This window comes from Nannobrachium achirus, assembly GCF_963921795.1.
Source record: "Nannobrachium achirus genome assembly, chromosome: 13".
Taxonomy (NCBI): domain Eukaryota; kingdom Metazoa; phylum Chordata; class Actinopteri; order Myctophiformes; family Myctophidae; genus Nannobrachium; species Nannobrachium achirus.
The window spans coordinates 1,434,260-1,452,060 of NC_137833.1; the positions used below are offsets into that span (position 1 = coordinate 1,434,260).

The window sequence follows — 17,801 nt, forward strand, 5'->3', positions numbered from 1 at the left end:
CATGCAATTTCGCAATTGCGATCATGCCTAATACATTTGAGGCATTTTTAGAATTTTTTTTATAAAAAAATGTTTTGATTTTTTTTTTTTTTTCAAAATGGCTTCCAACTCGGGAAACTCGGGCTGTGGCAGCCTGGGACTACTGTAATAACTCGGGAAACTCGGGCCTTGGCAGTCAATGAGTTAATAGTTGAAATTTCACCCATCATTTTACAATGCTAGTGAAGCAAGCCTGAGAAAAACTCAAAATTCACCAGAAAAAAGGTTTCGGGTGAGGAGGACCCCCAGAGTTCTCCTGGATTCAGACAGTCAGCAGCTCTGAAAGAGCGTCTCAATCGTGGCAAAGCCATCATCATGCCTTGCGCTGGTTGCACATTGCCAAACTGTGCTAAAAAGTTATACCTCTTATGTCTCCATCGCGCATATTTGCGGTACTCGTCGGTACGAGTTAAACTTCTCACTAGCAAGCTGTGTGTGTCATTTCTCACTCTCTCTCTCGCGTCGCCGTCTCTAATAATAATTTGTCATTATGGAAGATGCAGATTGCAGTTGGTTCTGTAAGTCGGATGACATATTTAATGTGGTTGGATAATGGGCGGTTGATGTTCTCGTTCTTCTGCTATACCACCAAAATGTGGAACGCCCTACCGAAGGCCTTAAAGGATATATATTTTTGCGCTGTTTATTTTATATTAGCTTAGTCTTTTCTAGGATCTCCTTTTAGTAGACCTTGTACCAGTGAACTGTACCGTCATGAAACTGTACCTTTTTCTATGCAAACTGACAATAAAGTCTTCAATCAAAGATGAATTTTGCGGGCGGATTCGGATGTCGCTCAAGCCCAGCCGCGCACCACGAATATCTACTGTTTTTGAAAAGCCAAAGTATAATAAATAATGGTTAAAGTGGTTACAAGACACAGATGCGTTTGCAGTGTTTACTCACCTCCAGATGACCCAGCTGTGTTTGGTTCTTCTCCTGAAGCTGATCTGAGATCAGCTGGACCTTGGAGAGCTGCTGTTTAGCTTGAGACAACTCCTGCTCCAGAGTCTGTGTGTCAGGAGAAACACAGCAGTACACTCTTTAGTATAATTTAAAATGTAATGAAGTGTACAAGGATCGTAAAAACACAATACATACTTTCACTCTGTGTGTCCCAAACACTGTAAGAAATGCTGTATGAAGGGAACTGGCCATTTGGAAGGCCCTCCAGGACCCTCTGGTGTAGCAGAGAGTTCCCAGTACAACATGACAACACTATCACTGGTGTAGCAGAGAGTCTCCAGGGAGCCAACATGACACAGAATCAGCACCCTGACTCTGTATGAGCACAATGAGCCTCCCTGGTTCAACACCTGTCTAATCTGCATTTGGCTCATTCCCCACACCTGCCATGTGATTAGTCAGTCAGTCAGTTCTCTTCATAGCCGGGGACCCAATCACCCAAAATGCGAGATGACCTGTGATGTCATGCCATACTTTTTATTTCTGTTTTATCTATTACAGTAGGTTGGTCATTAAGGTCCACAGAATGAGAGGCCTGCTCTGCCGGAAACATCACGAAAAAAAAGTTATGGACATTTGTATATTCACTGTCCCATTGACTCCACTATACAGGAAAAGGATACAAAAAATAAACCTGCTTTAAGTAGCATGTGAGGGGTCAAACTAGGGATTCTTCATGATTCTGAATCCATTGCAAGCACTTAACATTCCTCGGGCTAAAAACGGCCTCACAAAACTGTGATGACACATCACTTTTCAATTTTGTGGGCCGAAATTTATTACGGCATGACATCACAGGTTCAACCCTATGACATCACAGGTTCAACCCTATGACATCACAGGTTCAACCCTATGACATCACAGGTTCAACCCTATGACATCACTAGCCTGGATCCAGCCTGTTTGCTCCGTTCCACATTTTGTATCGTCTCTACGCATCACAGTCTGGAAAATAGTCAGTTGACTCGTATTTCAGGAAGTAAGTTGTGACGTAGGCGGCGTCGTTGCTGATTGGATGTTGTTCCAACGAATCAGAGTAGGGTTATCGTAGCCACGTGATCAGCGGCATCAGCCAGCGCCACTCTAGCCATGCTTTTCTCTGTTGACAAAATGGCATCGCTGTTTCGAGACTCGTGTCGAGACTTTATAGTAAAACAAACCCTATTGTAAACGAAACGAAACACTTTGATATGTCAGAGTTAGTAGTACAAAAAACCATCTTCATCTCTCTCTCAACTAAGAGGTCCTTGGCCTGAAAACGTTGAAGACCCCTGACATAGAGCAATGCACTATTTTACTGTCAGAGATTATTTTGTGAATCTGCTTTTTGTTAAACTTATGGTCATGCTTCACACATTCTTGCCTTGCTTCACATGAGATCTCAATATGTAATATACAGTATGTGTTACATTTGAAAGACTGATTCTGTGTGATTCACGTAGGTGGAACCACACTTGCAGTTCCCCAGAATTGTATTAGTATTTACAATTATTATTCTAACCTTGGCAACCTTTTCATTTCAGTGAGAGCTGAAAATTAACTTATAACATAAGAGCAGAGGTACCCACATTTTTCAAATGTATGAAAAATAGTGAAAATAGCAGACCTACAAACTCGTGATGCGACACCTTGTGAGTCTGTAGATCAAGTAGCAGACATGCAAACAGCCCCAAGGTGAAAAAGGTGACAACCGGCGAAATTTTGGACCTTTTTTGGGTCGGTAGGGTGAATTTGCACAATTCTAACTAGGTAAAACAGTGACTTACTCATATACAACATGCAGCAAAAGTGGACTTGTTGCCTACCGATTGTTCCATCTAGATATAATGAAGAAAATTATAAATATAATATAGCCTACAGATATAGTTATAGGAATAACCTATAATATTTAGGGACTTGTCTTTAATAGACAGGCATAGACAGAGACACAATGCACGCTGTGAGCTTGTAGATCGGCTATTTTCTATCTTACTTCTTAAATAGGCCAGTGTTTTCTAAGATAATTTCTTGTGATTTTTATTTTATTTATTCATGAAATTAGAAGGAAAAAATAACTTTTCTTTATTTTAAATCATTAAATGTTATTCTTTTTTGGGGGAGAATGTTTTTTGAATGTTTTTAAATGATACAAAACTAAATGTAGGAAACCAAACATTAAGGGACCCATAAACATTTTTTAGCGACCCATAAATGGGTCCCAACCCAGTGCTTGGGAAACAGTGTTGTAAAACCACAGATGATTGTTGTATTCTCCGCTTTGAGAACTGTCTGTGACTCTGCCTCATTTTTCTCTCACCCTCTCTCTGCCTCATCTTAAAATAAATGCGAGAAATCTCTGTTCTGTCTAATAAGAGGCAGATGGAACGGCATGATAGCGTTGATTTAGCGTTAGCTCTGCTCTGGTCCATAGCGCGTTAGACAGTGGAGTTCTCCACTAACGGTCTAACGCTATGGACCAGAGCTAATAGCGTTAGCATGTAGGATAACTATCGCATTGAGGAAAATCAACAAACGTAGGCTATAGTCGATTATGTCACGTCACCGCATCGATGCAGAATAGCGACCGCATCGCGATACAAACGAATTAAAAAGTCCAATCCACAACTACACCACACTATCAATATATCAACGACAACCTATTACTGTCATCGCCACCTCCGATAAAAGCTTTCAAGGTAGAATACTGCTCTGCTTTTAGTGACGTTATTCCTGTTACCGTTTTAGTCTTTAAAATAGCTTTTTCGATCGCAACATCAATGTTGTTATCCATGTTTCACTCTGCTGCTTCTAGCATTAGCGGCGCATTGGTATGACGACACACTCAGCACGCTGGTGTGTTTGACAGACATCACCAAAGACCAATCGGAAGCCACGGATGTGTGGATCCCGGTTCTATGTCCCACCCCCCCTTGGAGATAGGCTCCTTTCCAGACTGTGATGCGTAGAGACAATACAAAATGTGGAACGGAGCAAACAGGCTGGATCCAGGCTATGACATCACAGGTTCAGCCCTATTCCCTGAGCCCTGGTGGTCTCCTGCACAAGGAGCTTTCACAGACAGACAGAACTCTGACGCTGTACTGCTAGGAAGGGAATACCTTAACACTCAGGACGCCACCATTCACTTACGCTTTATTTTGAAGAGCCCCGGAAGCTCCGTGCGTGTGCACGTGGGTGTACACTGACGATCCAGGAAGGAGATCTGTTTGTTTACAAACGGTCGCGAAAACTAAAATCCTAACCGGGGCCGACCATCACGGCATAGTGTCGCCGTGAAGACAAGCTGATCTCGGCCTCCTCGGCGTTATTTGCACCTTATTTCGAGATAAAGCCGTTTTTATGTTTCAGTATAGAATAGGAGTCAATGGATAATGGCCGCTCTCGGTTGCTTCTGGCTGCGTTGCGTCATGACGTATGCAGTTTTTTCTTTCACCAGCACCCGTAGCAAGCGTCTGAGATGCGGGTTACCATGGAAACCTTATCTCGTCTGTGAACGTGTTTGGCTACCGAGAGCAGCCAAACTGTTAAAAAGTCCTGGAATAAATTCCTTATCAAAACATTTCTTCACCAATGTGTTTGTAAAGGTGTCTAGTAACACATCTCACAAAGACTGAAATTCACTTTCCTTAGGAGAATCAGTTACAGCTGCTCAAATTTGGGGTCCCATTAAATTAACTATACAGGATAAAACACGCCAAAATAGATATGCTTTAAGTAGTATGTGAGGGGTCAAACTAGGGGTTTTTCCATGATTCTGAAATCATTGCAAGCATGTTTTGCACAAAAAAAAAAACATTCCTTGGGCTAAAACGGCCCCCACAAAAGTGTGAAAAGTGCTGACTCATCACTTTTCATCACTAAACCATAGTCTTGTTGGGCCGTTTTTAGCCCAATGAATGTTTTTCGTGCAAAACAGATGCTTGCAATGGATTCAGAATCATGAAAAACCCCTAGTTTGACCCCTCATATGCTACTTACAGCAGATTTGTTTTTTGCTTTTTATTCCTGTAATGTTTTGTTAAAGGGGAAGACCACCCATGTTCAATATTGAACTATGTCATTAATATACCTTAGAGGAGAACTGGAGGATTGATTTTGGGGTTTGTATTGTAAAGTACAATGTGTGATGTCATCAAGTTGTACTTTACAATACAAACCCCAAAATCAATCCTCCAGTTCCAGGCAACACAGAAGAGGGGGAACTTTTTTTTTTAAATTTCCACACAACTCCTCTTAATGACATAGTTCAATATTGAAAATGGGTGGTCTTCCCCTTTAACACTTATGTTGCAATGATTTTTTCCGGCCAATGTCCCGCGTTGCCATGGTTACCATAGACTTCCATGTAATTGTGCAATTGTGTAAAAAGTGCACGCCCATGCCTAGATGATGCACCACGTGTGTGCAGGCTGTTCACAGCTTTCAAACAAAAAAATCCGCTTGGAAATCCGTTCAGGCATTCATGATTTATGAGCCATTATGTTTTCTTCAGATGTAAACAAACATGGCTGCCATGTTTGAAAGAATGGGTTGGTATGGGGGTTAAACATGCAATTTCGCGATCGCGATCATGCTTAACACATTTCTGGAGGTCAAAAAAAAATTGGAAAAAAAAATTGAAAAAACGAAAAAAAAAAAAAAAAAAAAAAAGTTTTTCAAAAACGGCCCAAACTCAGGAAACTCGGGGTTGGCACAGAACTTTTACCAATACAAACTCGGGAAACTCGGGGTTGGCACCAGATGTGTTAATAGGACACCAACTCTAGCGGCTGATAACACCAATTTAGCTGTGTCTCAGAAAGGGTTATCATACCAAATTATAATCTACAGATATAGAGCTTTTCAAAAATGCATGATAATCTTTGCCACCTTTCCGAGAGCGACATCTCGTATGGCCCGTGGACTAATACTAATCTGTATACCAATATCAATCAATAAGTCTACTATTAGTATCACCTGTGTCTTCCTGTCCGTCTCCTGACTCAGAGCTCTGTTCTTCTCTCTCAGAGTCTCTCGCTCCGCTCTGCTGGCCTGCACTTCCTGTCTGAGGCTCTCCACTTCCTGTCTGAGGCTCTCCACTTCCTGCTGGAGGCGAGCCACTTCCTGGCTCAAGGAGAGGATCTGGGAGTCTTTGTCGTAGCCTTGGGTTTGCAGCCGTCCAGAGGTCTGCTGTGCTCTCAACGCCACCTGGTGGTACACATTTAGACCAGTGTTTATTTATTTTTTTCAACCCTTTTCACATCAAGGTCCAATATTTATCAGCGACACGATTCTATGGTCACAATTTGATCCGATTCTCAGCACAGAGCTACAGTATATGAGTATTCATTTAGGCCAGTAGCCGCTTTCCAATCCGAGGGATTCACACTTTGAAGTGCGCATTTCAAGGGCTATGACGTCACAAGCTCACAATGCGTTGCATTGCGACGCATTGTGAGCTTTTAGATCTGCTATTTGGCGCGGCCCAGTGACGTCATAGCCCTTGAAATGCGCACTTCAAAGTGTGAATCCCTCGGATTGGAAAGCGGCTATTGTCTTGATTTATAAAGAAAAACACTTGTTTCTCAATAAGTCACTTTTATTTGAATAACAAATGAGAATAATGAGAATAACAAAAGGTTTAACATAACCAATATAAACGTTAGGCTGAAACCAGCTGAGAGGCGTAGGGAGACACGAGGCGCAGCCGAGGTAACCACTCGCTTCATTATGTATTCCCTTTCTATTTGGGTTTTAGCTGCAGGCTGCCACCTTGTGGGTCAAAAGTGCTGGTCCAAAAACACAGATACTTATTACATCATAGAATCAACCCCTCCCCTTTTACCATTCACCCTAACTTCAGCTGGGTCACCACCCACCATGACAACCATGCATACCAATGAACTGGTGGGTGTGGCCACATAAAAACCCAATTTTAACTCTTTCTGTACACTTTTTTGGAAAAGAATTCTTCCTCCTAGTATAATCATAATACCTGATAATCATGTTCTAGAGGGGGGGGGGGAAATAATCATGGCACCACCTCTTTAAATTGTGACTTCCTGGGAGAGTGTTTTCTGCAGGTGTTTCAGTCCGAGTGTATCAAAGGGTGCGTTCGGAAATGCGCACCGGGTCTGGTTAGGGTTAGGGTTAGGTTTAGGCATAGTTTTACTGAGGTTAGGGTTAGGATTAGGTTTAGGCACTCACTACACTGAGCACACACCCAGTGCGCATTTCCGAACGCACCCTTTGATACACTCTGACTGAAACACCAGCAGAAAACACTCTCCTGTGACTTCCCCTGTTCCCATTTCAAAGGGCACATCAAAGGTCCCCAGGCACCGTGGTTGAGAAACACTGCAGTATGAGATACGTATCTAAATGAGTTACCTCTGTGTGAGCTGCCTCTAGACTGACACACAGCTAGAAACACTGTATCTGAATGACTTACCTCTGTGTGAGCTGCCTCTAGACTGACACACAGCTAGAAACACTGTATCTAAATGACTTACCTCTGTGTGAGCTGCCTCTAGACTGACACACAGCTAGAAACACTGTATCTAAATGACTTACCTCTGTGTGAGCTGCCTCTAGACTGACATACAGCTAGAAACACTGTATCTAAATGACTTACCTCTGTGTGAGCTGCCTCTAGACTGACATACAGCTAGAAACACTGTATCTAAATGACTTACCTCTGTGTGAGCTGCCTCTAGACTGACATACAGCTAGAAACACTGTATCTAAATGACTTACCTCTGTGTGAGCTGCCTCTAGACTGACACACAGCTAGAAACACTGTATCTGAATGACTTACCTCTGTGTGAGCTGCCTCTAGACTGACATACAGCTAGAAACACTGTATCTAAATGACTTACCTCTGTGTGAGCTGCCTCTAGACTGACATACAGCTAGAAACACTGTATCTGAATGACTCACCTCTGTGTGAGCTGCCTCTAGACTGACACACAGCTAGAAACACTGTATCTAAATGAGTTACCTCTGTGTGAGCTGCCTCTAGACTGACACACAGCTAGAAACACTGTATCTGAATGACTTACCTTTGTGTGAGCTGCCTCTAGACTGACACAGCTAGAAACACTGTATCTGAATGACTTACCTCTGTGTGAGCTGCCTCTAGACTGACATACAGCTATAGAAACACTGTATCTAAATGACTTACCTTTGTGTGAGCTGCCTCTAGACTGACATACAGCTAGAAACACTGTATCTGAATGACTCACCTCTGTGTGAGCTGCCTCTAGACTGACATACAGCTAGAAACACTGTATCTAAATGACTTACCTCTGTGTGAGCTGCCTCTAGACTGACATACAGCTAGAAACACTGTATCTGAATGACTCACCTCTGTGTGAGCTGCCTCTAGACTGACATACAGCTAGAAACACTGTATCTGAATGACTCACCTCTGTGTGAGCTGCCTCTAGACTGACATACAGCTAGAAACACTGTATCTGAATGACTTACCTCTGTGTGAGCTGCCTCTAGACTGACATACAGCTATAGAAACACTGTATCTAAATGACTTACCTTTGTGTGAGCTGCCTCTAGACTGACATACAGCTAGAAACACTGTATCTGAATGACTTACCTCTGTGTGAGCTGCCTCTAGACTGACACACAGCTAGAAACACTGTATCTAAATGACTTACATCTGTGTGAGCTGCCTCTAGACTGACACGCAGCTCCTTCTCCTTCACCAGGGCTGCAAGGGCCTCCTCTTTAGCTCTCCTCTCCTGCTCCAAGGAGGCCAGCACCTCCTCTTTAGCTCTCCTCTCCTCCTCCTTAGCTCTCCTCTCCTGCTCCAGAGAGGCCATGGCCTCCTCCTTGGTGGTGGTCTGGTACTGCAGAGCAGCCAGCAGTTCCTCCCTGGCCCTCCTCTCCTCCTCCCTGGCCCTCCTCTCCTCCTGCAAGGCTGCCAGCACCTCCTGATTGAGAGCGAGAGATAGAGATAGAGATAGAGAGATAGACAGACAGATAGATAGATACCTTTATTATCCCACAGGGGAAAATCAGTTGCACAGCAGTTTAAAGGACCTACACCATGAATTTTCACTTTTTCTATTTTAAAACCTTTTTTTGGGGTCCCACTGGCACCTTCTATCCTCAGAAAGTCCTATTTCTGAACATTGTGTCATTCTCTGGTTTTGGGAAGACAGAGATGAAAAGCTTTCCACGGGTTCTCAGAACAGTGCTGTTCTGAGAGTTGATCCGTGTGACGTCACACGGATTCCCGTTTTTTTTTTTTCAGAGTAAAAAAAAATGTTTTTCAATTTTCTTTTTTCCAAGTCTTTTTTCAAAACATTAAAAAAAAAAAAAATTCAAAACATTTTTTTTCCAAAAATCTTTTTTCAAAACATTTTTTTTTCAAAACTTTTTTTTTTTCAAAAAACTTTTTTTTCAAAAAACTTTTTTTTCAAAAAACTTTTCTTTTTTTTCTCAAACATTTTTTTTTCAAAAAACTTCTTTTTTTTCTCAAACATTTTTTTTCAAAACATTTTTTTTTTGTACTTTTTTTTATACATAAATACAATGCAGGTGGGGTTAACTTTCTGTAATGTCTGGTCTAGCAACGGTCGCCCTGTGTCATTTGACAGTATTACAGTAGGCTATAATCAGAGCTGCAACATTATCCTATTTTTGTATTGGCCCAATATTAACATTATTTGTTGTCAACGTGGGGTCCGGGGAGGAGTGAAGAGGAGGGGAGGGGGGAGGGGTGCGCCCCTGAGCAAACAGAGGCCGTTTTGGTATTGCAGCTGGAGAGCCTCATTATAGTAGAGCTAGAACAAACAAAAAGAATGGTCAGAGTGTTTGTTGAGGGTTAAAACCTGTCTAAGACTCAATTTTGAGCATATGTTTATACAAAAAATATAGTTTTAAAAGCATGGTGTAGGCCCTTTAAGGATACAAGTTACTAAGTAAGAATAAAGTACTTTGTGTACAGTAAAAAAAAAATCAAGGAACAATAAAAAAAAGAATATTAACATAAATTGTCAAAAAGCTGTCACAATAAAAGAAGAATATATACATAAAGTGTCCAAGAAACATCCAAGGCTCATAAGTGTCACGTCAAACACAAATGGCAATAATTAAATGCACAACTTGTCAATGCAGCGCCAAACAACAGTGTTCATAACAGTCAATGCTAGCCAGTGCAACACAAGTATCTCACCACCATGTCAACACAGCAACAGAACTCAATACAACCAACACAACACAACACAACACAACCAACACAACACAACAGTGCAGAGACACACAATAAGTGAAGGCAAAACAAAAAGGTTTCTTGTTAAAAAGAGTTAAAGCAGTGAATTCTGAGGGTTTTTTCAGTACAGGGATTTTGCTTATATCAGGTCCAATATTTTCCTTTTTTCTTTTATAGCCAAAGTAATGGATCTACAACAGGGGGTCCTGGACCTCAGAGTTACTACAGGGGGTCCTCCAAATCTTTGAATGATATGAAGTAGTTTTTTTTTCTCCTTTTTTATATTAACCACTTGAACCCTAGTGTCCATATGCTGGGAACTTTAGCCACAAATAGCAGATATACAAGCTCACAACGCCTTGCGCTGCGAGGCGTTGTGAGAAAATATATTTTAAGCAGACTAAGTACAGAGTGAAAGGTCAAGTTTATTAAGTGCTGACGGTTCAAGTGGTTTAAGTATCTGAAAACACAAATTGACATGAATCCAAAATACACGGATGATTGTGCTCTCAAACAATGAAACTATATGGAATCTATGAACAGGTTGTGGGGGTCCCTGCTCTCAACTAAGGGGTCCTTGGCCTGAAAACATTGAAGACCCCTGATCTACAATCTAAAAACGAGCTTGCAGATGAACTACTTCTGTGTGACAGTAGTGTGATCCAGTAGTAGGGTACAAGTCCAATGGAGATAAGCTTGCTTTCTATCCGGTAGCAACAATACACTAAAACCATGCAAGGCTGACCACTGGCCTGTTAGTGTGTCTAAAACACAGCCGCTTCTAATAACATTAATAATGTCTGTTATGTTTACAACGTGCAGCATTAAATACAGCCTGGTGTTTTAAGCTGCACTTCGTAAATTCCATTAAAAGCACGCTTGTTGATTAAATGCACATTTGCGTTCCCTCAATTCTATGGAAAACCAAATAAAATCACGTTATTGGGGAGAACTCAAAACAACATTGAACCAAATAAATGCTTCATAAACTGGAGTTAAAAATAAGACATGCGACACAAGTGAACACAGACTGAAGTTGCATGAGAAATGGAAGTGTTGAATTTAACTTTCTCCCTTTGGGCCGATCGCCTGCATGCGGGCTCCTCAAAAGATCAATTCACCTTTTATTTGCAGAGCTGCACATCCAGTACCACTTAAACCCTCTATTGGTAAAAGGTACTTATATACGTACTTGATACTCTTTTTTTCACTGGTAGCACTTTACAATAATGACCTGTTATAAATCATTTATAAACATTTATAAGCAGTTTGTAGATGAGTAATAAACATGAACAAACTGTGAACAAATGTTTACCTAAACATTTATAACTGTTTTAAACATCATTTACATGTTATTAGTAAGGTATTAGTAAGTAGTAAACTAATCATGAATAAACCATTTATATACATTTGTAAATGATTTATAAAAAATGTGTAACTAAAATTATGCATCATTCATATGCTATTTTTAGATAATTAACTAATCATTTACAAGCTATCTATATACCTTGTAAAACATTCCTAATATATCTATAAATCATTAGTAGATGTTATCAAGAGCCCTAATGTAAAGTGACGACTATAGGTTGCAAGTTACTATGAAAACCTCCACCGGCTGTCTGTCAGTCCCTCCGTCAGTATGTCTGTCACATTACGTCACGTCACGTCACGTCACACTTTTGGCCACATCTCCGGCACCGTTGCCCCTATCCATGCCAAACTTTGCACACACACTCCTTGGCTGTCTGTTAATGTGGCCTCCTTGTTTGTTCATGGTTAACATATGCTTTGTAAAACATTCCTTAAATATCTATAAATCACCAGTAGATGTTATCAAGAGCCCTAATGTAAAGTGAAGACTATTCATTAGTTACGAATGTCTGTTAAACATGAACAAACATTGAAGCCACATTAACAGACAGTTGACTGCCAAACCACAACCTCCACCCCTCATTTCTCACATGGCCCTCTTCTAGCGCCACGATGAGGCCGATTCTTGCAACACACATTTTTGGACACTGCTCCTATAAATATTGCCCTAAAATCACGCAAAGTGGTACACAGTATGTCTAGAGTCATGTCATCAACATGGATCTGTCCCATTTATCGCCAACATCAGGGCGATTTTAGCAAAACACATTTGTGGACACTGCTCCTACAGATTTTTCCCTAAAATCACACAAAGCGGAACACAGTATGTATACAGTCATGTCATCAACATGGATCTGTCCCATTTAGCATCACCATCAGGCAGATTTTTTCAAACACATTTTTGGACACTGCTCCTACAGATTTGGGCCTAAAATCACGCAAAGCTAAAGTCATGTCATCAACATGGATCTGTCCCATTTCCCATATTCCCTCCTGATTGGCTACGACTGCCTTCTAAAGTTTGTGTATGCGATGTGACGGTCGCTTATCTCCCTATTAGGGAGTCTTACTGGTAAATAATGAATAGTCTTCACTTTACATTAGGGCTCTTGATAACATCTACTGGTGATTTATAGATATTTAAGGAATGTTTTACAAAGCATATGTTAGCCATGAATAAACTCGGAGGCCACATTAACAGACAGCCAAGGAGTGTGTGTGCAAAGTTTGGCATGGATAGGGGCAACAGTGCCGGAGATTAGAGTATGACCAAAAGTGTGACGTGACGGACAGACTGACAGAGGGACTGACAGACAGCCGGTGGAGGTTTTCATAGTAACTTGTGACCTAGTCCTTACTTTACATTAGGGCTCTTGATAACATCTACTAATGATTTATGGATATATTAGGAATGTTTTACAAGGTATATAGATAGCTTGTAAATGATTAGTTACTTATCTACAAATAGCATATAAATAACGCATAATTTTAGTTACAAATGATTTATTAATCATTTATGAATTTGTATAAATGGCTTATTCATGATTAGTTTACTACTTACTAATACCTTACTAATAACATGTAAATGATGTTTAAAACAGTTATACATGTTTAGGTAAACATTTACAAATGTCAATAAACAGTTTGTTCATGTTTATTACTCATCTACAAACTGCTTATAAATGTTTATAAATGATTTATAACAGGTCATTATTGTAAAGTGCTACCGAAGTATCTTCTGAAGTTCTGTTGTATTCTGTTGCTAGTCTGGACAATTCAAAAACTCATATGTTGAAATTATAACTGCTTTTTAGTTTGGAGATCACGTGACCAGTGTTTTGACCACTTTGTCATTCCCACCGCAGCCATCGCTATACCACCCCCTTGTTTATTTCTGCACTGATCTCATAAACAGACCCTATGGAACCCACTGATCTCATAAACAGACCCTATGGAATCCTTTAGCACTGATCTCATAAACAGACCCTATGGAATCTGCACTGATCTCATAAACAGACCCTATGGAATCTGCACTGATCTCATAAACAGACCCTATGGATGATCTCATAAACAGACCCTATGGATGATCTCATAAACAGACCTATGGATGATCTCATAAACAGACCCTATGGATGATCTCATAAACAGACCCTATGGATGATCTCATAAACAGACCCTATGGATGATCTCATAAACAGACCCTATGGAATCTGCACTGATCTCATAAACAGACCCTATGGATGATCTCATAAACAGACCCTATGGATGATCTCATAAACAGACCCTATGGATGATCTCATAAACAGACCCTATGGATGATCTCATAAACAGACCCTATGGATGATCTCATAAACAGACCCTATGGATGATCTCATAAACAGACCCTATGGAATCTGCACTGATCTCATAAACAGACCCTATGGATGATCTCATAAACAGACCCTATGGAATCTGCACTGATCTCATAAACAGACCCTATGGATGATCTCATAAACAGACCCTATGGATGATCTCATAAACAGACCCTATGGATGATCTCATAAACAGACCCTATGGATGATCTCATAAACAGACCCTATGGATGATCTCATAAACAGACCCTATGGAACCCACTGATCTCATAAACAGACCCTATGGATGATCTCATAAACAGACCCTATGGATGCACTGATCTCATAAACAGACCCTATGGATGGAATCCTCAAGACTGAAATCAGTCCCCAGGACTGAGAGCTTTAACCCCTGCTTTAATAACAGTGGTCAACATACCTGGTGTGCTGTATTCTGATTGGCTGTCCTCTCATCCATACCTCTCTCCTCTCCTCCACCGCTCTCAACCAGGAGTTCTGAGGGAAAGCATAAGAATGATGTGAACAAGCAGCTCATGTAGTTCTCTGTGTACTGACATGTAGTGTGGGGATTTAAGGGGAGCAAATGCTAATTTCGTGCAAATTTGTCTTAAAGCGCACAATTTTGCACAGATGTAGCCCAGGCATGCTCTAATGATTTAGCTAGGGCGCCCGAGTCGGTGACCTTCGGGGTCGCCACAGCGGCCACATCAAGTTGGGCTCCCATCGACTTTCAATACAGGAGGAAAATACCCAGAAAAACATATTTTTTCTGGGTATTTAAGTAGGATTTGAGGGGTCTAACTAAGGGTTTGTTATGATGCTGAATCCAATTCAAGCATTTGTTTTGCACAAAAAACCTTCCTTGGGCTAAAAATGGCCCCAGAGAACGATGGTTTAGTGATGAAAAGTGATGAGTCATCACTTTTCAGAGTTTTGTGGGTGTTTTCTGGAGCTGTGGCGACCCCGAAGGTCAACGACTCGGGCGCCCTAGCTAAATCATTAGAGCATGCCCTGAGCTACATCTGTGCAAAATTTTGCACTTTTAGACTGATTAGCACGAGAAAAAAAACACCCTAAGGCCTCCGACTAACAAAAAAGCGCCATCGGTCTGACCATTCACCAGGTTAGCATTCACCAGTGTTAGTTTTACTGAGGTTGAGGCTATAGTTAGGGCATTTTAATTAAACCCTGGGAATACATTCCTTACCAAACCATTTCTTCACCAATGTGTTCATAAAGGTGTCTAGTAACATATCTAACAAAGATAGAAATTCAACATCCCTAGCAAAATGTTTGACAGCTAGGGTAATTCTGGGTCTCATTCATTTACTATACACTATACTGTAAGGGAAAAAATATATACTTCCCAAAATATGCTTTAAGTAGCATGTTAGGGGTCTAACTAGGTGTTTTTAATTATTCTCCATCTCCATTGCAATCATTAAATTTTGTTTTGCACGAAAAACATTCCTTGGGCCAGAAATGGACCCCATATAAAACTGTGAAAAGTGATGACTCATCACTAAACCATCGTTCTTTGGGGCTGTGTTTGGCCCAATGAATGTTTTTTGTGCAAAACAAATGCTTGCAATGGATTCAGAATGATTAAAAACACCTAGTTAGACCCCTCACATCCCACTTAAAGCATATCTTTGGGAGTCATTTTTTTCCCTTATAGAACAGTGTATAATAAGTGAATGAGACCCAGAATTACCCTAGCTGTCAAACATTTTGCTACCTCCGCGCAGCCATTCACAAGCTTCTGCTGCCTTAACCCAATTGCTTTTTTTGATACACTCGGACTGAAAGACCTGCACAAGACACTCTCCCATTGAGACTTCAGGTCTTAATACCTTAGATTACATGTACAGTATAGATAATCTAGATAGAGTAGATTATGGCTATAGATACTGTATATTGTATAATTGATCATTGGACCATAATTCACATTCAAGTGTAGCCCATGAGCACAAACAGAACTAATGATGTCCACATCAGGCTCCAATACACGCACACTGGACAGAAACTTTCTCCACACTGCTGTCTGGCCAATGGGTGGTGTATACATTATCTTATATGGCTAATTGTTCACAATTGCATCTAATAAAACAAATGAAAAAAATGAAAAAAAAAACATACTACTCGGCTATATAGTCCATCCCCAATACTTTTTTTTTTTTTTACAACAAAGGTAGAATTAAAGAAAATAAAAGATGTGTTAAAATGTTTTCATTTATTGTTTGCGTGCAAGTGGCTAAATATTAAGTTCTCAAATTCTACCCGAACCCGACCCGACATTAAGGGTTAGGGTAGGGCCTAAAATGTATGCCATCTAGTTGGGCCGGGTAGGGCCTCGGGCCTGCCCAGTTAGGACCCAGTTAGGACCCAGTTAGTGCCGGGCCTTAATTTTCAGGCCCGTTGAGAACTCTACTAAATATGTCTTTTTAGACACAATAAGCCTCTGATTTCTTTATTACTATTTACAGTAACACTTCTTGCCCCCAGAAGTCACATCCAACCATGAAAGAGTGCGTTGCATCTTGGAAATGGGCTTATTGTGTCTAAAAAGACATATTTAGCCACTTGTACGCATGCCCCCAACCACTGAAATCAAAATCATTAAACTGGCTAAAATGATAGAAAGTAGTAAATGAAAATATTTTAACACTCATATTTTCTTTTCTCCAATTACAATCTAAAATATGAACCACTGTTGTAAAAAAAACAAAGTTTTCCTTTAAATGCAATTCTAAAATGGACTTTATTATTAGAATTATTATTCTGAACTTAATTCACAACTTGTATACCATTTACCATTGTGTGTGATTAAAATATGCAGTGCCTCGTGTAAAGCCCAGTACATTTGCCCATGTCACACCACAGGCATAACATAAATATCCTTTAGTCTTTATTACATAATGAAATATATATGTGACCCAGCATAGCAGAGGGGCAGTCATTTCGGAAAGCACAGCTTTAGACCAGCCCTGAAATTACTTTTTCTTTTTTCTAAAATGTGATAAATCCACAAAAGCATTTCATAAATATCAGGCTACATTTCACTTAAACGCCAGAGCTTAACTCTGCATGTAAATAAGACCTTTCTTTTTTTTTTTTTTCTTTTTTTATTAATGTGAAGAGAAACCGAACATTTTGCAGGTTACATTTCATCTAAAATGCTGATTATCTCAGAAGTAGAATTTATGCATGGCATAACTCTATAAGCCATATCTTCAAAATTGTTGGGTCAATCTCCAAAACCAATATATAATTTTGTAGCTATGATCCCCAGCTTTCAAATGAAATGACAAAATGAAAAAAAAAATAATAATAATAATCAATGACTAACCGTCAGCCGGGTTCGGTCACATATATCTTGTTGAGTACATACATCATGTTAAAAGGTTAGAGAACTGTAGTATGATCGCAGTCAACTCATTTCTGTATAGCGTTGGTTCAGCAAAAGGCGTCTTAACTAAAATACATGTTCAGTTGTGTAAGTGTTGCCAACTTCATCCAATCGGGATGGATTCACATACAATCTTTTTCTTAGTTTCATCGCTTCCAATTAAACTTGTACAAACTGTATCCTGTATGAGTTTTCTCTCCCTTGATTGGACGAAATTTGCATCCTGACCTAAAAATGTATTTTAAGAGCTGGAGGGACGGTTACTGAACAAGCACTAAAATGAAAGGATCAAAAAACTAACTGACATCTAATAAACCTGTGACGTGATCATGTTTCTGATAAGGATTACCATCCATTTAACACTTGATCAAAAATGTCACTTAGCATGTTTTCTAGACTAGGGGTCTTCAACATTTTCAGGCCAAGGACCCCTTAGCTGAGAGAGAGATGAAGC

The 17,801-nt window shown here is 40.3% G+C and overlaps 1 protein-coding gene across 1 annotated transcript in view; it reads right to left on the bottom strand.

Moving 5' to 3' along the window:
• Positions 1-17,801, bottom strand: part of kif20ba (kinesin family member 20Ba) — a 92,726-nt gene that overhangs the window by 31,492 nt on the left and 43,433 nt on the right. The window contains exons 20-22 of the mRNA XM_080740061.1: positions 14,357-14,433; positions 8,658-8,933; positions 946-1,050 (exon numbers count right to left, since the gene is read on the bottom strand). Coding sequence (XP_080596187.1) covers positions 946-1,050; positions 8,658-8,933; positions 14,357-14,433 — 458 coding nt within the window. The remainder of the gene's footprint in view (positions 1-945; positions 1,051-8,657; positions 8,934-14,356; positions 14,434-17,801) is intronic.